The 26,432-nt window shown below is 34.3% G+C and overlaps 3 protein-coding genes across 4 annotated transcripts; 2 read left to right on the plus strand and 1 right to left on the minus strand.

The window, feature by feature from the left end:
* The first annotated feature begins 301 nt into the window (after positions 1 to 301).
* On the plus strand, positions 302 to 3,189 carry LOC107642118 (cell number regulator 2). Its single transcript, XM_016345430.3, has 4 exons — positions 302 to 490; positions 1,047 to 1,118; positions 1,947 to 2,156; positions 2,922 to 3,189. The coding sequence occupies exons 1-4, from the start codon at positions 388 to 390 to the stop codon at positions 2,996 to 2,998; spliced, it is 462 nt and encodes a 153-aa protein (XP_016200916.1). The 5' UTR covers positions 302 to 387; the 3' UTR covers positions 2,999 to 3,189.
* Positions 3,190 to 10,052: 6,863 nt separating this feature from the next.
* On the minus strand, positions 10,053 to 10,637 carry LOC148561194 (uncharacterized). Its single transcript, XM_088490700.1, has one exon. It carries the CDS (start codon positions 10,635 to 10,637, stop codon positions 10,053 to 10,055), a length of 585 nt encoding a protein of 194 aa, XP_088346826.1.
* A 5,405-nt stretch (positions 10,638 to 16,042) lies between these two features.
* On the plus strand, positions 16,043 to 25,953 carry LOC148561195 (protein CASP-like). 2 transcript variants are annotated; one of them, XM_088491424.1, is made up of 19 exons: positions 16,043 to 16,399; positions 16,711 to 16,821; positions 17,016 to 17,194; positions 17,715 to 17,864; positions 18,688 to 18,776; positions 19,636 to 19,745; positions 19,947 to 20,041; positions 20,794 to 20,849; positions 21,219 to 21,384; positions 21,839 to 21,931; positions 22,041 to 22,169; positions 22,462 to 22,581; positions 22,750 to 22,836; positions 23,098 to 23,205; positions 23,359 to 23,502; positions 23,611 to 23,712; positions 24,274 to 24,353; positions 25,401 to 25,493; positions 25,588 to 25,953. In XM_088491424.1, exons 1-19 carry the CDS (start codon positions 16,315 to 16,317, stop codon positions 25,646 to 25,648), a joined length of 2,058 nt encoding a protein of 685 aa, XP_088347550.1. In that variant the 5' UTR covers positions 16,043 to 16,314; the 3' UTR covers positions 25,649 to 25,953. The 2 variants fall into 2 exon arrangements, with proteins under 2 accessions (XP_088347550.1, XP_088347551.1); XM_088491425.1 differs by lacking the exon at positions 19,636 to 19,745 and adding an exon at positions 19,306 to 19,415 and having other exon boundaries at positions 16,087 to 16,399.
* The last annotated feature ends 479 nt before the right edge of the window (positions 25,954 to 26,432 follow it).

Consider the following 26,432-nt stretch of genomic DNA (forward strand, 5'->3'; position numbering starts at 1 on the left):
TTGGTGGACACTTTCATATATACTCAAGCCATGTGAAATAATCAAACTTGCTTGCATGATTTAAGGGAAGGGAAGTAGTGGACTTCTTTTGGTCCAGCCTTGCACTTTGAATAGTGAACAAAAATTTAAATATATATCAATCAAAGACAACTTGTCCTAGCAAAACCAATGACTTGGTAGTTGTTGTTTAATTAGGAATAAAATGAAATTAAAAAAGGAACATATGAAGTCAATGTCAAATTTGTTAACCTGAGCCTTTTCCAAGTGAGATATATATGCTAGAAGTCTAGAACTACATGCATATAGCTGCATACATAAACCTTTTAAAGTTTTAATATCTCCATATATAAACACACATATTCTCTTAGTCTTTGTTGTTTAGCTAAAATGTATAATGGTGAAGGAAAGACAGCACAATCACCATTCAGCTCTGCATCCACCGGAGCATGGACAACAGGGTTATGTGGTTGCTTTGAAGACCCTGGAAATTGTAAGCTAGTAGCTCTTTAATTTTACCAACTCACAATATTGTTACTTGGCACAGTTTTAAGTTAAATTTATTATATTGTATTATTGCATTTATCATCATTTGAAGCCACTTAATTTTAAGCATGATTCATTTGCTTTTGTGAAATGGAGCTAACATATATTAATTATAGAGGATATTAATTGGAAAATAATGTTATTTACACTTAATGCATATGTAGTTATGTACATACACTAATGAAGTTGGAGACAATTTTCAGCATAATTATACTAAGTGTATATCAAAATTAACTATCAATGTAAATTATATATTGAAATACAAAATATACAATAAAAATGTATTAAAATATACATGTATATACATAAATATAACTGATTTTGGTGACTGATTTTTAGTGTGCAAATAATATTTTTATTTTCGATATACTCTCATGAAAGGCTAAATAATCTTCTTGACATTATTTTCAATAATTTAATTTACTTCGGGCTAGCTATATTTTGCTGGATTTTACTAACTATATATTTAATGTTTTTCCCACTCTGTTATGAATATTATGAAGGCTGTATGACCTGCTGCTGTCCATGTGTCACCTTTGGTCAGAATGCTGAAGTTGTAGACAAAGGAAGATCATGTGAGTAAACATATTAACAAAAGTAATGTTTTTAATGATTAATTAGCAAGCAGTTTTGAATTTAATTACACCATCTTCAATTAGCACATGATAGTATGTGACTATACTTGAATTGCTGTGCTACTCTCTTGCAAGCTTTTCATATCAAAGTCAATACTTTTTTTTTACTATTATATTAGATAAGATAAGATGTAATAAATTCATTTTTTTATAGTGGTTTTATATTTTGTGAATGTTTAGATGTTATTAAATTGTAATTTTTTTAATTCTTTAGTATGTTTGAAAAATCTTTTGAAATAAAAGTAAGAAATTAGTAAAAAAAATTCTTTTTTAGATGTGTTTTAATGTAATAAACAAATGAAAAATTAAAAAATCATTTTAGTATGACAATGCTACTGCGACTATCGACTATGGTAGTTATGGTGTTTTAAAAACTGTTGCTAAAATTAAAGTAATATTTTTTTATTGTTAAACAACGCTTTTTAAAAAGTATTGCTTAAAAAAATATTACCAAAATATAAAAAAATATGACTTTAATTTTAACAATACTTACATATTTACTGGCGTAACATAATTATACTAATTACTAGAATCCATTAAAACAAAAATATTATGTGCACACACAAAAAAACCACTAAATCAGTCACTATATATTTATATATAAATATATGTGTTATTTAATTAATTTTTAATATATATCACTTAATTTGTGAGATAAAAAATATTTTTATATTATTATTATACTTAAACTTAAATATATTTAGTAAAATTCGTTTTTTTTTTTTTTTTTTTTTTGCTTTTGGATTAAATTAACCAATTTATTTACAGCTTGTGCATTTGCTGGAATGATCTTCTATCTGCTTTCATACGTGGGATGTGGATGCATATATTCTTACACATACAGAAGCAAGCTAAGAGGACTCTACTCTTTGCCAGAAGAACCATGCATGGACTTTTTTGTTCACTGCTTTTGTGGTTCTTGTGCTATTTGCCAAGAGTATAGAGAACTCAAAAACCGTGGACTTGACCCTTCATTAGGTATATATCAATCAGTATAACTTTTCTTATTTTTATATTTTTACTTTATATCACCTATATATGCTATTTATTAGAATGAGATATAATTCTTGATATATCACCTTAAATTTTTTAAAAAAGAAGTATCATGATATCATAACTTTTATAATTTAAAAGTTTAGAATTTGATTTTTAATAATTTAAAAAAAAATTAGTATAATACAAATAAAAAATATATATAATTTTTTTTTTGCAAATTCCAAAAATAAGCTCTTGCATTAAAGACGTACTAAAGTAAGATTTAACTATTTATGTGTCTATTTTTATTTGCTTAAATTTTAGAAAAAATAGTATCATAACCCTATTTAAACATTGTAAAATTGTCTAATAGATTTGGATTGCACTAACTAAATGTATGGATTGAAAGCTTTAATTAGTTCAATATGAAGTTGTTGTCAAATAACTTTGAAGCGTTGAGAGAACATTTCTCATTATCATTTGATCATTATATTATATAGTTTGGTATATTATACTTTATAAAGATACACATGAATATTGGTCTAATATTTTTTATGGGGAATGCTAGGGGATAATGACTTTGTTGAACAATATGAACAACCACCAATCAAATAAAAATACACTATACCTCCAAATTAATCCTCTAAATTTAATATTAAAATAACCATCCGTACACTAGTAAAATAAACATTCGATATATCTATTGTTTACATTATTTAATATTTTGATTGTTTACCTGTACTTTTCTTTTTTGTATATACTGCATAGGTTGGACAGCCAATGAGGAAAGAATGAACAGAGGCAACCAAGTGGCTCCACATGTTCATCCCGCCATGACTCGTTAAATGGAATTGTTTGTGGTCTTGGATTCCCTCTATTTTAGAACATCTTACTTACTTGTGTTTAATTGTTTGTTTACTATGTTGGATTTATTTTTATTTAGTTTCGTTGCTTTGTATTATTGTTTTCCCTTTAGAAAAATTCAATAACAAGGCGGATTTATTTTTATTTAATTTCGTTGATTTGTATTTCCGTTCTTATTATATAATGTTTATCTGTAATTTTAATCGATGAATATGAACAAAATAAATGTAATTTTTCCTTTTTTTTTATCTAAATATAAGATATTAATAGTTTTATTAGTAGGAGACCATCTTTATTTTTTGAATTAGTTTTTGAACTAAAACATGGCTATTTAATTTTTTAAAAATTCAACAATAAAGTGTAGAAGAATTTATACACATAAAATGAAATATAACACATTGACACATAATAAATTAATACTTAAAAACAATTTTTTTAATTTTTAATTAACCCAAATTATATTCAAAGTATAACTCAAGTTGGTCTTTTTTATTTTTGTTTACATCGAGATATCCATCAAACGGAAGTCTAATGGGTACTGCAAAGACACAAAATAAAACAAACAAACTCCATTTTTATTTTTTAATAAATATCGAACTCGAAAAAAATGATTAAAAATATACAGATCCTCATCCATGTGACTTGCGTTGGTCTCAAATTAGCCCTTTTGTTCAACTCCTTCATCGAAGATGGATCCATCTTCACTAAACGGCCCATATTCTATTTGTTGAACCCCCTTGAAATTTTGGTTGCCAGAATAACAACTCTAATATGACATCTGGGGAAAGAGCATTTCGTGTTCACCTGATGCTATACGAATTAGGTACACGTAACATAAGTTCATAATATATAAGGAGATAGAAAAAGGTAAAAGGAAAAATAAAGAATGAGTAATTAAAACTGGCACTTTAGTCATTTTTATCATTCATGATTTAACTATGACATTACAACTTTCCGTATCACTCAAATTGGGGTAGTTGAAAACATGCATTCCTCCATTGCTAACTCTTCCTAGCATGGATTCACGATGTTCCTGTGTCATGTTCATCCTCCTCAAACTTGAACATGAAAATAGTATGTTCATCACCATTTTTGTCCTTGTTGAAGAGTCTACTGTACACTATTCATGATATATGAACCGGAATGCCGTCGATTTCAGCTCTTTATTGTCCCTAAACTTCCACTACTTCAAGCACTTTATCTGTAGCATCCGGTTTCCATTAACGGAGAAAGAGAGCTTGGAGGAGGCAAAGTTGTTATTTCTGGAGGAGTCGTAGTCGATTTGAATATGGTGGGTGATACGAACATATAATATACCAATTAGGAAATAATTAGCTATTAGAGAGTCATAAGTATTCGTAAATATTAGTGATGAGAAAAGGGGCCTGCTACACATGCAAGTAAAAAGACCGTACAAGTTTTACAAGTTATCAGCCCAAACTTCATTAACACGCGCATTAACTCATTTTGAATGGAGCGTAACTACACGCGCCCCACTCAAACGGTTCCTCTTCGTCTTCTTCTTCTTCTTCTCTTCTTCTTCGTCTTCGTCTTCTTCCTCTTCCTCTTCCTCTTCCTCTTCCTCTTCGTTTTTTTTTTTCGATTTTCATGGTTTCTGAAATTCTTCTTCTTCTTCTTGCTGCACGTTCTTCTTCCTCTTACTCTTCTTCTTCTCCTTTTCTTTCGTTTCTGCACGTTCTTCTTCTTCTTCTTCATTTACGTCTTTTCTCTCTGTTTTCTCTTTTTTTTTTCGATTTTTCATGGTAAAATCGTTTTTGAAGAAGAAGAAGCAGCAGAAGATGAGGAGGAGAAAGAGAAAGAGTTCTGAATTTTCTTAAATCCTTTGGGTGTATTTTCTTAAATCCTTTGGGTGTATTCCTATAATCGTTTGGGTGAATTCTTGTAACCGTTTGAGTGTATTTTCTGTAATCCTTTGGGTGTATTTCTGTAATCATTTGGGTATATTTGAGTGATATCTAACTGATATCTATGGGTGTATCTGACTCATATCTATGGGTGTATCTTACTGATATCTATGGGTGTATTTTTCATTTCAGAAAAAATAGCAAGTATTACAGAAATACACCCAAACGATTACATAAAATACACCCAAGAGATTACAGAAATACACCCAAACGATTACATAAAATACACCCAAGAGATTACAGAAATACACCCAAACGGTTACAGAAATTCACCCAAACGATTATAGAAATACACCCAAAAGATTACAGAAAATACACCCAAAATCATGCATAATTCAGAACTCTTTCTCTTTCTCCTCCTCATCTTCTGCTACTTCTTCTTCAAAAACGATTTCAGAGCTTGATGTCAAAAAACAATAGAAATCAATAATAACGAAAAAAGAAGAAGAAGAAGAAGGTGCAGCAAGAAGAAGAAAAAAGAAAGAAGAAGAACGTGCAGAAGAAGAAGAAGAAAAAAAAGAAAAGAAAGTGTAATGAAGAAGAAGAGGAAGAGGAAGAGGAAGAAGAAGAAGAAGAGGAAGAGGAAGAAGAACGTACAGCAAGAAGAAGAAGGTGCAATGAAAACGTGCCATAACAGTATGTGGAGGAACTAACGTCAACGACGAAGAACAAACCAGTGAGAAAGGGGGAGAAAAGAACGATCGAAAAAGAAGGAGAAGAAGAAGGGATGTAGCGCGTGTAAAGAATGTAGCACTTACAGCGAATTTTGGGGATTAGAGTTTAATTGACTTGTAATACTTACAAGCCCTAATTGCTTGTACGCAGAGCTCTCATTTAGAGTTTCATCCTCAATTCAAAGGAGAAAATTACTGTATTATTTCTTTATCTCAATACTCATACTTATATATTTTTCATTTTCATTTTTTCAATTTAGTTCATATGACTACTTTATTGGTATACTTGATTGTTTACAACTTATAAATTTTAATTCTAACATTGGTACTTTCATTGAGAGTTGAACTCAAGTTGTTGAAAATATCCTTCCTATATTCAATGGAATCAATGGCTTCGAATGGCCCATCTTAGCCGAACGATTTGGGATGTTCGTGCCAGAAGTCAAAGGTTGTTAGAAGTTTCGAGTGTTTTGAAAACATTTGATCTTACTTTTCTCATCAATTCCAACCTGTGCCCACTTTTGGCAGAAATTTGCTGAAACGGAGTAGAAGACTAGGAGATTAAGTGGGAAGAGATTAAAACCAGACTACTGCTATCAACAGAGCAAAAAATCACAACAACGGATCACAATAAGTCCCAGAGTATGAAATTGATGAAGGAGATGTAAAATTAAAAGAAAACTTAGATATGCATTTGGAGCATTCAGATATGGAAGTAACGGATCCGACTGAGAGTGAAGATGTAGCAACGGTACATCTGCGAGTCACAGTGGCATACAACGCACGACCAACAATGTGTTGGAAAATAAAAGAACAAGACACACACTCACGAAAAATATAAAATGAAGAGGAATGTATTGAATGTATTTGTGTGTTGTTATTTTAAAATGATTATTACATATGTATTTATACTTTTCTTTGACATCTAAATTTAATACATCCTAATAAATAAATGGTTTAAATTAAAACTAAATATAGACAATTTATTCAAATTGTGGTTTCTATTCATTCTTGAATTCTAACCATCAAGTTTATTTTTAACATCCTCTTTTAAACTTGATAATTTTCTGACTCCAATCATAATCCTTAACTTTTGAAAAGCATCATATTTCAGAGGTTTTGTGAAAATATCAGCAACTTGATCAAGTGATTTCACATACTCAACCTCCACATGCATGTTCTCAATACATTGTCGAATGAAATGATACTTTTTTTCTATGTGCTTGCTTCTGTCGTGAAACATTGGATTCTTTGTTAGGACAATCGCTGACTTATTGTCTATCATGACCTTGGTGGATTCAGCTTGCTCAAACTGAAGTTCCTTCAGTAGTATCTTTAGCCAAATTGCATGACATGCACATGCAGTGGCAGCAACATATTCAGCTTCACAAGTTGAAAGAGTGACTATAGGTTGTTTCTTTGAACACCAAAAAATTGCATTATTTCCTAAAAAGAAAACAAAGCCGGTAGTACACTTCCTGTCGTCAATATCCCCAGCATAATCACTATCACAATATCCCATTAATTTGAATTCATCTAAAACTGAATAAAACATGCCATACTCAAGAGTGCCTCTAAGATAGCGAAGAATTCTCTTGGCTGCCTTCATATGGGTTTCTGCTGGATTTTCCATGTAACGACTAACTAACCCAACTGAAAATAAAATGTTAGGTTTGGTACAGGTCAAATACCTTAAACTCCCAACGAGACTTCTGAATAATGTTTGATCAACTTTTCTTACTCCTTCTTCCTCTTTGGAAAGTTTGACTCCACACTCCATAGGTGTATTGGTAGGATTGCAGTCTAGCATGTTGAGTTTCTTCAATAGCTCTCTTGCATAAACCTCTTGTGAGATGAAAATTCCATCCTCCATTTGTTTCACTTCAATTCCCAGATAATAAGACATTAGTCCCATATCACTCATCTCAAATTCTTGAGCCATTACTTTCTTAAATTCTTCAAACATTATTTGATTGTTTCTTGTGAATATAAGATCATCCACATAGACACAAATAAATAACAAATTTTCTTTTTCCTCTTTCACATAGAGTGCATATTCATGAATGCACCTAGTGAAACCATTATCTTAAAAATACGTATCAAGACGATCATTCTAAGCTCTTGGAGCTTACTTCAGTCCATATAAGGCCTTTTTAAGCCTTAACACCTTATCTTCATAACCCTTAATAACAAAACCCAAAGGTTGTTCAATATAAACTTCTTCCAGAAGATTACCGTTTAGAAAAGCAGACTTCACATTCATTTGGTGGATTTTCCAGTTGTTCTGTGCTGCAAGTGACAACAATAGCCTTATCGTCTCCAAGCGAGAAACTGGAGCAAACACTTCATCATAATCTATTCCTTGCTTTTGTTTATACCCTTTTGCAACGAGTCTTGTCTTATACCTTTCTACATCACCTTTAGAGTTTTTCTTAACTCTATAAACCCATTTGACTCCAATAGCCTGATGACCACTTGGAAGTGATGTAAGTTTCCAAGTGTTGTTCTTCTCAATTGCTTGAATTTCTTCCTCCATAACTTGTATCTATTTCTCATCTTTGACAGCTTCTTTAAAACTTAAAGGCTCATCATTGGAGAGTGAACACAATAAATTTTCATCCTCTAGTATTTCTGTTTGCTTATAGAGATCAGGGAGATTTCGATATCTGTGAGGGTCTTCGCTTGAAATGGAGGATGGAGATGACGATGATGATGCTAGTGGGGTTAATGCTGGTGTTGAAGGATCGATTTCACCTTGCACTTCTTGCATCGGGGCTTCTTTTTCCTCAAAGTAAGACAGAAAATCATAAGTGACTTCATTTTGTGTACTCCAGTCCCAGTTTGCATTTTCTTCAAACTCAACATCTCTGCTTATTATTACTTTATTATTAATGGGATTGAAGAATTAGTAGCCTTTAGTATTCTTCTCATAACCAATAAATACAAGCTATTGGCTCCTATCATCAAGCTTCGATCTTTCTTGCTCAAAAATTTGGACATATGCAATAGATCCAAATACCCTTAAATGTGATACATTAGGCTTCAAACCACTCCATGCTTCTTGAGGTGTTATATTTCTCAAACTCTTGGTAGGTGAGCGGTTTGAGAGATAAACCGCACATGCAACTGCTTCTCCCCATAACTCTTTTGGTAATGACTTACTTTTTAACATCGTTCTTGCCATATTTAGAATTGTCTTATTCTTTCTTTCAGCAACTCCATTTTGTTGAGGCGATCTAGGAATAGTTAGGGGACGTCGAATACCATGATTTTCACAAAACATCTTGAATTCATTTGAAGTGAATTCTCCACCTCTGTCAGTTCTGAGAGCTTTTATCTCATAGCCACCTTCTTTTTCAACGAGGGCTTTAAACTTCTTGAATGCTTCAAATGCTTCGCTCTTTTGCTTCAAGAAATAAACCCATGTTTTTCTTGAATAATCATCAATGAAAAGCAAAAAATAAGCGCTCTTACCAAGTGACAAAGGCTTGATAGGTCCACAAACATCTGCGTGGATAAGCTGAAGTGGCTTGGTAGCTCTTGATTTGGACTGGTTTGGAAAACTCTTTCTTGAATGTTTTTCAAGTAAGCAAGCTTCACATAACTGATGAGGATGATCAATTGTTGGAATTTCTTTTACCTACCATCTTCTTTGTTCCTAATTCTTTGAGCCCATCAAAATTTAAATGTCCATATCTCATATGCCAAATCCATGGTGGATCTTCAATACATGACTTCAAACATATAGCTCCACCGCTTCTCATGTTTAACAAGAACATACGATTTCTTGTCATAGAAACCTTAGCAATAAGATTTTCATTTTTATCTCTAAGCCAAAGATAGCGATCTTCCATGACTATCTTACAACCATTCTCCATAAGTTGTCCAATACTCAAGATATTATTCTTCATCTTTGGAATGTAATAAACATTGGAAAGAACCTTATGACTTCCATTCTTCAGCTCGAATAGAATCGTCCCTTTGCCATCGATCTCTACTTTTGATTCATCACCAAAACGCATGTGTCCTTTTACGTTGGTGTCGAGTGCTACAAATTTACTCCTATCACCTGTCATATGGTTGCTAGCTCCATTGTCAAGATACCATGTACTATCTTCAGAATTTTGATCTTCCTTGAGCGTAAGGAATAATGTTGGTTCTTCAATATCTTCACTGTGCACAACAAGTTTATTTTTTTCTTCTTTGGATGTCTGACACTCCCAAGAATAATGTCCATTCTTTCCACATGAATAGCATTCAATGTGTGTTTTGTCAACTGTTCTTCCTCTTCCATGACCTCGAACAAAATTTTGATTTCTTTTCTCTTGATAATAATTTTTCTCATCTCTTCCTCTTCCGTAACCATGTCCTCGTCCTCTTCCACGGCCTCGACCTCGTCCTTGTCTACCACTTTCGTTGGTTTCTCCTCTACCATTCTACGAAAGTTTTGCCTGCAAGACATGCTCCACACGTTCTTGCTTGCCTTTATCCATTCTTTCTTCATGGGCCTGTAAGGAACTATTCAACTGATCAATGGACATCGTATCCAAATCTTTGGACTCCTCAATGGCTACCACCATATGGTAAAATTTTGAGTTGAGAGAACGAAGGATTTTCTCAACAACACGAACATTTTCTAATTTTTCTCCAATCCTTTTCATTTGGTGCATTACTGTCAAAACTTTGGTGAAATAATCCAAAATGGATTCAGTCTCCTTCATCATTAGAGACTCAAACTCAGCCCTTAGAGTTTGAAGACGAACCTTCTTCACCTTTTCAACTCCTATGACGGAATTTTCAAGAGTATCCCAAACTTTCTTTGCATTGGTTATATCAGCAATCTTCTCAAACATATCATCATCCAAGCTTTGATGAATGATAGTAAGTGCACATTGATCTTTCTTTCTTTTATTTTCTAATTCTTCTTTCTGAGCTTCTGTTAGCTTGTCCACATTCTCTGGTTCTACGTACCCTTTCTCAACCATCTTCCACACTCCTTGAGCACCGAAAATTACTTTCATTTGGGCTGCCCAATTGTCATAGTTGAGCTTAGATAATTGTGGGTATTGAAAAAATAAAGTAGTTCCTTTTGACGAAGACATTTTACAAGTGACTCTGATACCACTTTGTTGGAAAATAAAAAAACAAGGCACACACACTCACGAAGAATATAAAATGAAGAGGAATGTATTAAATGTATTTGTGTGTTGTTATTTTGAAATGATTATTACATATATATTTATATCTTTCTTTGACATCTAAATTTAATACATCCTAATAATAAATGGTTTAAATTAAAACTAAGAGGCCTGCTACATATACAAGTCTTTTTGGCTTACAAGTCTTACAAGTTAGCACAAGTCCAACAAAAAACACGCATTACACTCCCACATTCAAGAGTAAATAAACGCACGTTATTTAACCACTTCCTGTTTCTAAAGCGCGCTACTCACCATGCATTATAAACAACTCTTCTTCTTCTTCCTCCATGAAAACGAGTTTCTTGCCAAATTTGAAGATAATGGAACTTTAGAAATACACCCAAACGATTACAGAAATACACTCAAACGGTTACAGAAATACACCTAAACGATTATAGAAATACACTCAAAGGATTACAGAAATACACCCAAAAGATTACAAAAACTACACCCAAAGAATTTAAGAAATACACCCAAAATTCGTTGAAGTACACCTTATGCATAATTCAGAACTCTTTCTCTTTCTCCTCCTCATCTTCTGCTGCTTTTTCTTCTTCAAAAATGATTTCAGAGCTTGATGTCAAAAAACAATAGAAATTGAGAATAACGAAGAAAGAAAACAGAGAGAAAAGTACGTAAATGAAGAAGGAGAAAGAGAATGCAAGAAACGAAAGAAAAGAAGAAGAAGAAGAGGAAGAAGAACGTGCAGCAAGAAGAAGAAGAAGAAGAAGAAGAAGAAGAAGAAGAAGAAGAAGAAGAAGAAGAAGAAGAAGAAGAAGAAGAAGAAGAAGGTGTAGTGAAAACGTGCAGTAACGGTTGAAGAAGGAGAAAGAGAAGGCAAGAAACGAAAGAAAAGAAGAAGGAGAAGAGGAAGAGGAAGAAGAACGTGCAACAACAAGAAGAAGAAGGTGCAGTGAAAACGTGCAGTAATGGTTGAAGAAGGAGAAATAGAAAGCAAGAAACGAAAGAAAAGAAGAAGAAGAAGAAGAGTTAGAGGAAGAAGAACGTGCGCAAGAAGAAGAAGAAGGTGCACTTGTAAAGACTTGTATAAAAAAACGCTTGTATGTGGAGAATTTCTCTAAAACTAAATATAGACAATTTATTCAAACTGTTGTTTCTATTCATTCTTGAATTCTAACCATCAAATTTATTTTTAACACAATGGTGCCGCGGTTGGCGCCGTCACGAAGGAGGAAGGAGACGATACTGTAAAGGAAGGCGGCGGCTAGGTCCAGAGTGGCAACGAGGACAGCATCGCGAGTGGTTCTGCGAGTGTGCTTAGCGGTGGCATTGTCGTAATGCGAGAAGGAGAACTGCGAGTGACAAACAGTCATGTGGTGGCAGCACTGAGTTCCAACGGAGATCTTCGCCGAGGTTGGCTCCGCCGTGCTTCTCCAATAGTGGCTAAACCACCGGCACTTATGGCGGCGACATTTCCATGGAATTGGGACCGTGAGATCACAACCACCAGGATACCACCACTCAACCAACACACCGAGGACAGGGCGGTGACCGTAGCAAAGGTGATGATTCTGAACTCTACGAAGATCATGATTGGCTACACGAAGGAAGGTCCACCGGCAGAGGCGCATGACCCGCCAATGTCACCGAGTGTGAATCCGGATGAGGTAAGGGTAGAAGTGTGCGATATGAAAGAAGCAGCGTCACTGTCAACAACAATTATTGAATTGAATCTGTAAGAGAGGAAGAAGTCGGTGTCGACATCATCCAAATTGGGTGGCACGTGAAATCGGATTGTGTCAAAAACAGGGAGGAGAAGTCGATCGTACCCCAATTGGTAGCGGTGGCAAGATGAAGGATCAAGGGGAAAGAGGCATACGGGCGGGGTAGTTTCTATCTCTGTAGAAAATGACGAGTTGGTTGGGCAAATGATTTCTGAGGCAATTGACAAAGTGAGACCAGAATATGTCTTATCCAATGAGTCTTTATCATCATTTGAGACTACCTTTTAAGTTGAAGAAAGAATGGAGATCGACAGAGGACATACCTCCTTTCAAGTTGTTACAAACCCTGAAAAGTCGATTATTGAATTCGAGAATAAAAGTCTTGATTACAAATCAGAAGAGTTCGACAATTAAAGATATAATTCTTCTATTGGAAAAAATAGCTTAAATGAGAGCTCCTTTATTTGTAATTGCTGAGGAAGTCATTGGTGAGGCTTTGGCTACCCTTGTTGTGAGTAAGTTGCAGGGTATTTTTCATGTTGCTGCCATCAAAACTCTTGGGTTTGGTGAGCATAGAAAGCCCCTACTTCAAGACCTTGCTATATTGGCGAGTGATGAGTTCCAAGTAATTGATTTGGGATTATTTGTTGAGAACATCTCAGTTGAACAATTTGGTATTGCTCGCAGAGTAACCATCTCCAAGAATTCCACAACTAGTATTGCTGATACTGCATCAAAAAATGAGTTACGAGCTAGGATTGCACAACATGAACTTCAGTGGGAAGATGAGAGCCACAATAAAGCTATTGATCCTCCATTTGACTATATTATTGGCACGGATGCTCCCTATGTTGAGTATCTATTGGAACCTCTATACAAACAATACTTGCTTTATATGAATCCAGGACTACAACTTTATTCAATGATCGTGATAATTTTAGAGTGGACAATGATCAGTTTATGGCAAGAAGCAAGAATTTATTTGATGGGACAACAAGAGGCTCAATTACTATGAAACAATTTCCACAGTTACATTTCAAGCAATGAGATCTTGGAAGATTATGTTTTGTAGACTATGGAATATCACTAGAAGTCACATATAATTTTAGGAGATCTATTTGATTGTTATTTTAATTTAAGTTGCAATGCCTTTTTCTGAAAATACCAACTTTGAGAACAAGATTGTTTTGAGGGGTGGATAGTTGATACGAACATATAATATACCAATTAGAAAATAATTAGCTATTAGGGATTCATAAGTATTAGTAAATACTAGTGATGAGAAAAATAGTATATATAGAGATATGCACTACACTATTGTGCAGAGAAATTTGGTTAGCTTAACTCTCGTTTGGAGTTTCACCCTCGACTCGAAGGAGGAATTACTGTATTTCTTCTTCATCTCAATATTCATACACATATTTTCTATTTTCATTTTTTCAATTCACATCTCATATGACTACTTTATTAGCATATTTTATTATTTACAATTCGTAAATTTTAATTCTAACAGTGGGTCTTGTAGTCGAAGATAGCGGTGGTGAAATAAAGGAGGTCGGCGAAAATGTGTTCTTTCTTGAGGAAAAAAGTTGGGGGAGGGAGGAGAGGAGGCGTTGTTAGTATGGATAGGAAGAGGAAGAGAGGGATGAAGAAGAAGAGGAAAAAAGAGAGGTATATAACGAGAGAGGAGAGAAAAAGAAAGAGGAAGAAAAAGAGTGAAGATTCTTTAAAAAATGAGAATTTAGGTGGGATTTTTATTTTTACTTCTAAATTTAAAAAAGAAGACCAAAAAAGGAATTCGGTGATACAATTAGATGAAAGGCAATTTGAGTCATATTTTAAAATTTTAGAATACAATTTGGATCAATTAAAAATTAAGAGGCCAAATTAAATTGGGGTCAAATTTAACTTGAGTTTTTATAATAATTTCTGTTATTCTGCTTTTGTTTTAGTCAAGTAAAATCTGATATTTTTGTAATGAAATTCATCCCATATTCTCTCTTTCCTTCTCTCAATCTTCTCTTTCAATTCCTTTCTCGGCACATCTTCAAACCTATGTGCTATTATTTAATCGCCATTCTCATGTTTATCAACATTAGTGCAAAGGGTTAAGTACTGAAATCGTCCCTAAGGTCTGAGGTGAAAATCAAAATCGTCCCCGACCTTTTTTTATTATTAAAATCATCCTCAAAGTTACAAAACGTTATAAAATCGTCTTTTTCTACTTTAATTTTATTTTTTTACCATATTACCCTTCATTATTAATAAAAATAATTAAAATTAAAAAAATATTAAAAAATTAAAACAAACCCCCCCACCCCACCCGTAACTCTCCCATCCCACTCCCTCACTCACCCTCCCGTAACTCCCTCACCGCCACTCCCTCACCCTCCCCTCTTCCCCTTCCTCTTCTCACTTTTTCCCAATCTCCTTCCTCTTCTCACTCTTCCTTTCTTCACCACCATCACCACTGCCACCATAGTCATTCATTACTCATAACAAAACAAAACAAATTAACAGCAACATTTACAAAACAAAATAAATCAACAGCAAAATAATTCAATAAACAATTTTAATAATCACAACAATTTGAATAAACAATAATTCAATAATCATCAATTACAATTTCAGTTTTCAGATCCAAAAACAGCAAAACAACATAAACAGATGACCACAGAAATTCAAGCAGAAGCAGGGCAAAAGCAGAAGAAGAAGCAAAACAAGCAGAAGCAGAAGTTCAAGCAGTCACAGAAGAAGAAGCAGGACAGTCACAGAAGAAGAAGCAGCGCCGGCGAGATCCCCCTTCCGATGACCACGCGGCGGCGGCGACGGCGGCGAACCCTAGAAACGAATAAGTAGAGCGGCGACGATGGTGAGAAGAAAAAGTGAAGTTGAAATTAGGATTGGAATTTTGAAAAAAGGGGCATGAGGAAGGAGATGGGGTTACGGGAGTGGAGTGAGGGGGGTAAGGGAAGTACGGGAGTCGAGAGTCAGAAATGGGGTGTGGGGTGAGGGGTGAAGGGTGAGGGGTGAGGGAGTGGGGGTGAGTGAAAGAGTGGGGTGAGGGGGTGAGTTACGGAGAGAGGGGAGGGGAGGGGGGTGAGTTACGGAGGGAGGGGAGGGGAGGGGGTTAATATTATTTTTAATTTTAATTATTTTTATTAATAATGAAGGGTAATATGTTAAAAAAAATAAAATTAAAGTAGAAAAGAACGATTTTATAACGTTTTGTAACGTTGAGGATGATTTTAATAACAAAAAAAAGGTCGGGAACGATTTTGATTTTCACCTTAAACCTTAAGAACGATTTCAATACTTAACCCTTAGTGCAAATTATGTTTTTGTCTGAGTCGCACGTTTTTTTCCCCAACTTGTCAGTAATGAAGATTTGACATGGAAGCACCAAAAATATATTTTGGGCCAATTAGGCTAAATCGTAAACTCAAACTTCTTAAAGCCCAAGAAAGAAAAACCCGTACCAATCGTAATGCAATTATGCAAACGGATGTTGACAAATTAATAATGACCACTACGAAGAAAAAATTGAAAATGAAAAGGGAAACACATGGATTATGAAAGAAATTATAACGAATCGTAACGAATAGAAAACTAGAAAAACCCAGCTGAAAGGCTTAAACTCTATTTTCTTCAGAAACATTCAGATCCGTTTTTCTTCCGATCACGCATCACCGCCCAAACAGTTTTTCCCGTTCTGTTAATAAACCTGTTAGTTAGTTAGGTACATAAGGATAAATAATTTGAATCAGTTGACGAAAAAGAAATTGCCATTGCCGATCCAAGAGAGCTCGGAAATGGAGGCTCCGCAAGGTGGATCCGGATCTGACAGGGACAATCCCTCAGTTTCTCCGATCTCCGTTGTCTCCGCCTTCTGGAAAGGTATTTCAATCTCTATAGCAATTCACATTACAGTTTTTCCGTCGAATACTTCACTTGCACGCTTCACTTCAGCTCCATCGCTAAGCACCTACTATTTCCATCGATTTTCGCAGCTGCATATTAGTTTCTGTGTTTATATGTGTGCTTATTTTGCATTTTGAGCCTTAATTTTTGCTTGTTCGAGTAGATGTATATGATATTTGGTGCTTGTGGAAGACTTTTAAGGCATGTTTGGACAACTATTAATTAATAAGTCATTTTGGACTCGAATAAGTTATTTCAGCGAAGAATTTTTGCTTTTTGATTTTCAGAGTTTGAGCTGGAGAAGGAGAAATCAGTATTGGATGAGCAAGGGCTTCGCATTGCAGAGAACCAGGAGAACAGTCACAAAAATAGGCGCAAACTTGCTGAGAACACTCGAGGTATTTCAATTTGATGCTTTTGCTACTTTTATTCCTTTGCTTCTCCAAATTAAGGTATTGATGAAGATACACGAAATGGTTGCAACGTGCAATTACGCAAGTGTATAAATTTGGACATGTTTTAGTTTGATTTATGTGTTTATGGTAAAGGAATGAATGTGTCTGAGAAATCATAAAAATGTGCTGCTTTACAGACTTTAAGAAAGCTTCGCCTGAGGATAAGTTAAGTTTGTTTAATAGCTTGCTCAAGGGATACCAGGAAGAGGTTGATAATCTTACTAAGAGAGCGAAATTTGGAGAGAATGCTTTTCTCAACATCTACCAAAAGCTCTATGAAGCTCCAGATCCTTATCCAGCTCTTGCATCGATTGCTGTAAGTTTCTACTGTTTTAACTTAGCTGCACCCTGTTTTTTCATGTTTCATTCCCTCCTTTGCATGAACCTATTGAACTTCTGCAAATTAATTGTATATTTGTGCACGAGATGGAACAGCGGTTCTTTTCTTTGTTGGGGGGCGGTTGTGGACAGGATGCAGTTTTATGATATTCCTTCTTAGTTGAATCAACCCTAAATCTTTGAGACAAAACTTTTGCTTCTATGATGACTCTGGTTTTCTCCCCACTTTCCCACAGTTGTTTTTTAAGGGTGTCTCTAAGTATTGAATATAAGTGAAATTGGAAGCCCTGCTATGTTCTTTGTATGTATGATTTGATTGTAGACACCAATTTAGGCTTCGTTCAGTACTTAATTATACTTCTATGAAATTTTATTTCTCCTACCTTCTAATTTGTATTTATGAAACTTGTGTGCACTGTCATGTATCTACTTTTTTGTGTATGGAAGTCAATGCACTTATCATCATCTACCTGTTCTGATATATTTTCTTGGTACAGGAGCAAGATATCAAGTTATCTGAGTTAGAATCTGAGAACAGAAAAATGAAAGTTGAGCTCGAGGAATTCAGGACAGAGGCAACTCATTTGAAGAATCAGCAGGCTACAATACGAAGGCTTGAAGAGAGAAACCGGCAATTAGAGCAACAGGTGATTAATGCTTATAATATGACGTCTCTCAATTTTGGATGAAAATTCCTGTTGCTTCCCTTAAATGTTGCTTCCTATTTTGGTTTTATATGCATTTTTATAGTCGAGGATACATTATGATGATCTGTTTTGTCTTGTAGTCATCTTATACCATTTTTTCCTCTTCCAGTTTAATTTTATGACACTTTAAAGGAATGAATATAGTTTTGTTGGAATCACTAATACAGTGTCAACTAAGGGTGGCTTTACATATAAGCTTTTATCTAATATCCAGCACTATATAACGTAACTACTCTTGAATCTAATGTTGGGTATTACATAATGTCTTCCACTTCATATAAGAGGAGAACTATGTATTACCAGGTGTTGGTGTTCCGCTATAGTTCTGGTAAAAATGTTCCCAATGATTCACCAATTTTCAACTTTGAAATTACCAGCATGTGTTGCATGTTTCATGGTGCACGCTGTGCAAAGGAGTGAGTGTGTGGGCATGCACACGCCCAGGCAAAAGCCACTGAAAAACGTGTTTGTGGTAAATAGTTTTTTAGATTGTTGTGTCCACTTGCATTGTCTATGAATAAATTTTGGCACAACGGTTTTTGGTTTTTAACTATTGGCATTTCCGGTTTTACATGTCTAGTATTAGGGAATTTCTGTGGTGAAAAAGTTATTCTTTCCCATAATTATATTCGTATTTATCTTATGATGCATTTGCATGGTTATTAGAATTCTGTGAATCTCATACATCTTTAAAATTCGATTACCATTTAGAGCTTCCTGTTTTTTCTGGGCTTCAATTTGACATTTAACTTATGTGAGCTAGATGGAAGAGAAAGTGAAAGAATTTGTGGAAATTAAGCAACGCAGTTTGGCAGAAGAGAACCAGAAAACTCTGGAAGTTTTGAAAGAAAGGTGTCTTCTTATCTCCTGTTGTATATTTTTTGTTTGGTTCATTATGGGATATTGCCAAATTTAGGTGATCTTTTTTGTGTTAGCACTCCTAGTATTGCCAAAGTAGACTACAGGGAAAAAAAAGATCTTGTAGAAGTATGGGATTAACACCCCACGTGAGAATAGAAACAATATGACACCAAGCAACTATCTGCGCACATGGAAAAGTGGTGGGATGAAAGCAAAAAAATCTGTTATAGTCAAGTATAATTAGGAAAGCAAGGGAAAGGGAGAGAGCAAACAAGGATTGACTGTGGAATTGATTGTGATGAGAAAAATGATATGACTCGTGTGAGTGAGGGAAAGTCTATCTTTGCAAATGTGTTTTCTATAGTTGGGAGTTATTCTCACTTTTTCTATAATCAATTACCTGGCTTCCACTCAGTTTGTCCTTCTTTTCTGTACTTTAGCTGAACACCATTCTATTGAAACCATCTTTATCTGCCTTACCATTGTTTATCCAGACTGATAATCACTTTATTGTATGCAGGGAAGAAGCACTGCAGGAGCAGTTGCGGCATGCCAAAGAAAGTGTTTCGAACATGCAGAAATTACATGAACTTGCACAAAACCAATTATTTGAACTCCGTGCCCAATCCGGTAATAAAATATCTCCATTTAAACTTTTGGGCATACACTATTACACTCCCTTACTTAAACCTGTAAGGGAGTTATTCTCACTTTTTCTATAATCAATTACCTGGCTTCCACTCAGTTTGTCCTTCTTTTCTGTACTTTAGCTGAACACCATTCTATTGAAACCATCTTTATCTGCCTTACCATTGTTTATCCAGACTGATAATCACTTTATTGTATGCAGGGAAGAAGCACTGCAGGAGCAGTTGCGGCATGCCAAAGAAAGTGTTTCGAACATGCAGAAATTACATGAACTTGCACAAAACCAATTATTTGAACTCCGTGCCCAATCCGGTAATAAAATATCTCCATTTAAACTTTTGGGCATACACTATTACACTCCCTTACTTAAACCTGTAACATCAATCATTTACATTGCTATACAATCTGATCTTGGCAGTTGGCACTATGCCTTCTTTCTGCATATTGAAGTTTTGATTCACTGAATATTGTTCTATATATATACAAATAATTCTCGTGTTTTCTCAAAATCAGAGGAAGAGAGGGCAGCTAAGCAATCAGAGGTCAATCTTCTGATGGATGAAGTTGAACGAGCACAAGCAATGCTTCATGGTTTGGAAAGAGAGAAGGTGCAATGTACAAACTTTTATTTTATTTTGAATTTTGATCTTGTAATCAAGTAGCAGGTGCATTCTACAAGTTTTGCTGCTTAGAAAAAGTATATCCTAATATTAGGTTTAGGAAAAAATTAGCTAACAAGCCTATTTCAATGGTGGCATCCAAAATACCTAATGATTATGGGCATTCATTATATCTAGTTCTTTCCATTTGTTTCAGAATCTATGCAATCTCATAATCCAATATTCTTAGCTTTATTCTCGTGTAGCTTTCAGATGTGAATGTTATGGTAGATGATCCAACATACAAGAGAATAATATAAATGAATGCATTTGGGATTAAATTGGAGTAGCACCTATTGGGAAGTTAATAGCAACTTGACTGAGGTTGTTTGGTCATGTACCAGTGTATTTCTAATGAGGAAAGTGGATGATGGAATATAGTCTGAATAACAAGGAATCAAAGATAATGAAGGGGAAAACTTTAGGTGAACTTTGAGAAAGCAGTAGCTTTAAATGTTTTTTTATTTTTTTATATAAAAAAATAATTAGTTTGTCATAGAATGCAATCATTGTTTCCAAGTTCCAAGCTTTCCTAATGAGATACAATTTCAGTGTTGTACTGTTTTTTTCTCCATGTTAGGTTCCCTTTTCCAAGAAACAATTTATTGTTTCTGCCTAACTAGTAATTTTGTTACTGCTGCAATCAGTTCAAGTTCTGCCAGACTTCTGTTTGTTATATTGATCTATCTTTGTCTGTGCAGGGGGTCCTCCGGTCTCAGTTACAAACAGCTAACGAAGCAAGTGAAATTAAGAAAAGGTATGGTGGTCATTATCTTAGTTTATTTGGAAAAGTAATATTCTGTTCCTGAAGAAACAATAGTAATTGATGTACGCATTTACACATATTTTGCTATCTAAATGGATAACATCCGTGTTTAACTATTTCTACACAATGGAATACTTTTCTTTGGGATATAAGATGGTTTATCATAACCTTGTTATCCATCATACAGAAACTTATTCAGTACACATATAATTGTTATCCTCTTCCATCTATCTGTCTCTCTATATATGCATTCTCATTCCTCAGTACTGCTCAAATGTTTTTATTTTTCTTATTTTTAAATCATTTCTTTTTTAGTTTCGAACAATATTTTTCAGATTACTGTTTGCTTTTATTTTGCAGTGACAATTTAGACTCAAATAGTGTGCTTGAAAATTCTTTAAATGCTAAGGAGAAGCAAATCTCGGAACTGAACATGGAGCTGCACAATATTGAAACAACCTTATCAAATGAAAGAGAAGAACATATGAATGATGTCAAGAAACTTACTGCAATGCTCAACGAAAAGGTTATTTTCAGTAGGCCAAAGTCTTCTAAATACAGATTTGTTCATGTTATCTCATAAGTGATTGTGAATACCCAAAGATTTTGGTTCCACATTTTTGGATTGTAAGTAACTTAGTCCTCATCAGATGCATTACTAGTTGAAATACCAGCAATTATACAGAACTCCAAATCCAGTTACATGACACATGAATTAGGACTAATAGATGTTTAACCTCTCAAACTCGTTGAGAGATTGAAAAGTTATGCTTCATTGATATATATTTTTGTCTATTCTTTCTTTAGCTTGTTTTCCTTCCATCTTTTTTGAAAAAAAATAAAAATAGAAATAAAAATAAAATCTGTATAATTGTTCTCGAAGTACTCTCTTTAATTATATTATGGGCCATATGCTGTATTTTATTTCCTTTTTCCCGACCTTAAGCTCTTGGTTTTTTTTTGTGCTCCACTTAATATAGGAGGCTGCTCTTGAAGCGATGAAGAAAGAGCTTCTAGCAAGGCCAACAGAAAAAATGGTAGATGACTTGCGTAAGAAAGTGAAGATTTTGCAGGTAGATTTATTTTTCTCTGGTTTTGCTAATGTGCATTTTGGTGACCTCTCTGTTTTGGGTGTCACTGTCTATCGATCTATCTATCTAACCTTTTGTTAGCTACATGCAGGCTGTGGGATATAATTCAATTGAGGCTGAAGACTGGGAAGTGGCTACAAGTGGGGAGGAGATGAGCAGGATGGAGTCTCTTCTGCTTGATAAGAACCGTAAAATGGAGCATGAGCTGACACAGTTGAAGGTATGAATGGTTTGTTTCGCAATGGGACATACATTCGTGCCCCCACCCTCACCCTCCAAAATAAAAAGTATTTTGCAAAAGAAAAAGAAAAGGAAAAAAAATGAAAAATCATAATACATATTTCCTGGTAAGAAAGGCTTATTAGGAAAAACCATGGTTCCTACACACGTTGTCCATGTTGTGGAATTAACAATAATTTTTTGCATACTAGACTGTTCTTAAAGATAATCTGGAGGTGTTAATGCTGGCCATTTTGAAGTCTCTGTTATCTTGATTACTTTATTGTTTGTAGGTCACACTTTCTGAGAAAACATCCTTACTGGAAACAGCAGAACAGAAGATAACAGAACTTACAGCAATGGTTAATGAGCAACAGAAGTTGATACAGAAGTTGGAAGATGATATATTGAAGGTTTGGAACAAGTACCACAAAAACCACTATTAGTATTTTCTTCTGTATAGACAATTAACCCCTCATTTCCTTATTTATTTAACTTTTTTATTCAATTACAAGTTATGATGAAATTCTCTTTTTAATTTCCTGAATATATCTAGTGACTTGTTTTTAACTTTTGTATAGGGATATAGTTCCAATCCCAAAGATCGCAAAGGAAACTTCCTTGATGACTGGGATCTTTCAGAAGCTGGCAGTGGTGAGACATCTGAGGTAAATTTCCCTTTCCATAAAGGAGTGTACTGTAAACCATCACTTATCCTTTTCCTTTAGGTAGGAGTGTTAATCACTTAATCCCCTTGAAATTTAATTCAGGAAATTAAAAGATCATGATTTTGGGAAACAATAAAAGAAAAAAAAAAATAAAGACTGGCTAAATAACTGGATTTAGTGATAAATTATGAATCAAAACTTTCTGTTGCATCAATGTTCATTTGAATTTAAAGAATTCTTAATTTTCTTATTGTGCACCAGAGTACAGACCAAAGGCAAGTATCCTTAGACCCGGATCAGAGCTCAATGCTTAAAGTGATATGTAATCAGCGAGATCGATTTAGGGCACGCTTGCGAGAGACTGAAGAGGTATGCTTATTATCAGTAATACGTAGAACTATTTCTTTTTTATACATGTCCAACATTATCAGTAATACGTAGAACTATTATCAGTAATACGTAGAACTATTTTAGATATTAGATGCTATATTGTTGACTCTCTGTATCGTTAACTTTTAATAGGAAATAAGACAGTTGAAGGAGAAGATTGGGGTATTAACTGTGGAACTGGAAAAGTGCAAAGCCGACAATGTCAAGCTATATGGGAAGATTCGCTATGTCCAAGATTATAATCTTGAGAAAGTCGTTTCTAGGGGATCTAAAAAGGTGTTCTAAATGTTACTTTGTTTTAACATCATCCTATTATTTTCTTTAAGTTCATTCATTTTTCAAAAGTTTCTTTTACCCTAGTGTTGTATTGTGATTTACATTCAGTATGCAGAAGATCTTGAAAGTGGCTTCGCATCTGATGTGGAATCTAAATACAAGAAGATATATGAGGATGATATAAACCCTTTTGCAGCATTCTCAAAGAAGGTAGCTCGGCTTGGCTACTCTAGTGAAGAATAGCATTTTTCTTGTCAATTGCCTAACATTTTAAGTTGGTAATTAAGTGGCACAGTTTGTCTTTCTAATGAACTACGTTTATGCTGAAACAGAAAAGCCCGTTTCTCCAAGATAACTGAAATCATAACTATGGTTAATGCTGTCATACAGAAGTTTCCCTTAAAACTGTGTTTTTATGAAATTTCATTTGTGCAAAATGTAGTTTCAGATATATTAACGAAATTGGAAAATGGTATATGGCTAGTCTTCAGATACTTGCCACAATAACCGTCACATTGATTTAAGATCTGAACTTGCATTTGTTAAATATGCATTTTACCTGTTAGTGTTGGAGAACACTGCTACTAGCAATTACTGATGTTTAGATCTCCCTTTTCCATCATCCACATAATATATATCTGTGGTTGGAGGAGGAAAGATCTGATTGTTGGGAACTTGTAATACTTATCTATCATTATGTGGGATTCATTTTCTAACCAATATTATTTAACTTTAATTATGAACTGATCCATCTGTTTTTAATATAACTAGGAAAGGGATCAAAGATACAAGGAATTGGGAATCAGGGACAGAATTACGCTCAGCAGTGGACGATTTCTTCTTGGTAACAAGTAAGATTCTGTCTTATTTCTAATAATAATAATTTTTTTACTGCGTAAATGGTTCATAAATCTGTTCAGTCAAATAAAAAAAAATGGTTTGTTAATCTGTTCTGTTAAAGGGGGGAAAATGGTTTATTAATCTGTGCTGCTGAGGCGGTAATCTTACGAAATTCTTAAACAGATTTGCAAGGACTTTACTTGTCATTTAACTGTTTAACCAATCATGAGTAAAGAAAAATATGTGCTTTCGGGTGTTGGAAGCCCTTGTCCATCTCAATGGTTCTTGTCTTGGAAGAACTTTCTCTGCTAGTGTGGTTAGTCTGTCACGGGAGTTTTCTCAATTTTCTGGTAGCAGTTCATTTACCCTGTGTTGAGTATACCTAATTTTGTTGAACTTGATTTGCTGCTCATTGGTCTTCATCTTGTCACCTCTGTTCCTGTGTTGCCCTGTGATTCTTCATTTTAACCCACCGTTGTGATAGTACTAACCAGTTTCACTAATGTTACGACATCTTATGCTTCTGATAAGATATTCCACGCGTAAAACTGGAAGTTGCAACAACCTTTTCAACCATTCAAGTTATTCCTGATATATATACATCAGCTCCCGAAGTTACATTGCCCTATTTCCGTACTTCATTATGGTGCTGCAATGGCCATAGTCTAACTTGAAACGTAAATACAGCCTTCATTTGGTTATATATTTTGCTATTATAGATAACTACTTCTTGCACTCCTTAGCTTTTTGGTATAACTTCATTTTCACCGAAAGTTTCTAAGAGGAAGGATTTGTCTCATTCCCAAGGTAGGTTAAGGACTATAGGGCATGCCATAAAGTTATGGGTGACCTACCAACAACGATTGAACACAACATCTTTAACTTTGTTAAAATTTTCCAGTTGGGCAAATTCTTAATAATCTAATTGGCACTTGTTCTGCTTTTTTAACTGGTGCTTTGAGAAAAAACATTGAAAATTGAATGTATCGTTTATTTTTGTGTATGTGGATAAAAAAAGGTATATTACATTGTTCATTGAGAAAATAATGGTTTTGCAGATATGCTCGAACTTTTGCATTCTTTTATACTATTGGATTGCATGTCTTGGTCTTCACCTGTCTCTACCGAATGTCAGCTCTGAGTTACCTTAGGTAAATATCTGATGACCAAATTTTCACTATCGTAACTGCTACAAGATCAACTTTAGTAAATGACTATAGTCTAACCCTTTTTATTTTCCTACAGCAATGGCCCAGAGGAATTCTTGGTTGGAGAGAAGAATGTTAATCTTCCACGGGCACCATAGTGGCTATTCAACTATAATTTTCGGTGGTGGTCATTTTCTTCTACTTGAATGGTACAACTAAAATTCAGAGGTCATTTTCTCAACTTGTACGGTGCACGTGATGGGTTGGTCAATTTTTACCAATGGTGTGTGACCACATTGTCAATATTCAATTAATATAAAATAAATTTACTGTTTGTACATATGATAGTGTTGTTTAATGCAAATGGGATATAGGATATTCAATGAATACTCAATACATTGTCAATTTCAATTAACATAAAATACAAAAGAAAATGGGTACACATTGTCATTAGTCAATACAATTTTTAATGAGATATAGTTATATCTTTCTTTTCCCCGATAAACTTGAGAATGATAAGACACTTATATATAATTATAATCAATAGTTAACTAAATATTTAAAGTGCGTTTAAATATGAGTTCTTTAACAATATCAGAGAGGTTATACAAGTAATAGATGAAGGCTAAGCTAATGAGAATACAAATACATTGGCTCACAAGGATTATTATATTTGAGCCACATTAATTATTTTACTTAACTGGTTAAATTGAAATGTCCTTGTCGCAGTTGGAAAGAGAAAATGGCAATTTTGCGGGGAGATAAACTCAATTACTGGGTATTATCTCGAACGGTGGATTTTGTGTGTCTGAATCGACAATGCCAGGAAACGATTGACTGCCATTGAACATTGATAACCATGCGTTAGATTTTCATTTTTCTCCTTGATAATTCATTTATTTCTCAATATTTACTAGAGTGAGGATCATATTACATGATAAA

This window comes from Arachis ipaensis, chromosome B6 (assembly GCF_059453495.1).
Source record: "Arachis ipaensis isolate K30076 ecotype BB chromosome B6, ASM5945349v1, whole genome shotgun sequence".
In the NCBI taxonomy this organism is placed as follows: domain Eukaryota; kingdom Viridiplantae; phylum Streptophyta; class Magnoliopsida; order Fabales; family Fabaceae; genus Arachis; species Arachis ipaensis.

Excerpts from the sequence above, each read along its gene's own strand:
- LOC107642118 (XM_016345430.3), top strand. The coding sequence starts at position 388 with ATGTATAATGGTGAAGGAAAGACAGCACAATCACCATTCAGCTCTGCA. Across the intron at positions 491-1,046 it reads CTTTGAAGACCCTGGAAATT|GCTGTATGACCTGCTGCTGT; the intron begins GTAAGCTAGTAG and ends AATATTATGAAG. Across the intron at positions 1,119-1,946 it reads TGTAGACAAAGGAAGATCAT|CTTGTGCATTTGCTGGAATG; the intron begins GTGAGTAAACAT and ends ATTTATTTACAG.
- LOC148561194 (XM_088490700.1), bottom strand. The coding sequence starts at position 10,637 with ATGAAAGTAATTTTCGGTGCTCAAGGAGTGTGGAAGATGGTTGAGAAA.
- LOC148561195 (XM_088491424.1), top strand. The coding sequence starts at position 16,315 with ATGGAGGCTCCGCAAGGTGGATCCGGATCTGACAGGGACAATCCCTCA. Across the intron at positions 21,385-21,838 it reads CTGCAATGCTCAACGAAAAG|GAGGCTGCTCTTGAAGCGAT; the intron begins GTTATTTTCAGT and ends CACTTAATATAG. Across the intron at positions 23,713-24,273 it reads TTGCAGCATTCTCAAAGAAG|GAAAGGGATCAAAGATACAA; the intron begins GTAGCTCGGCTT and ends TAATATAACTAG.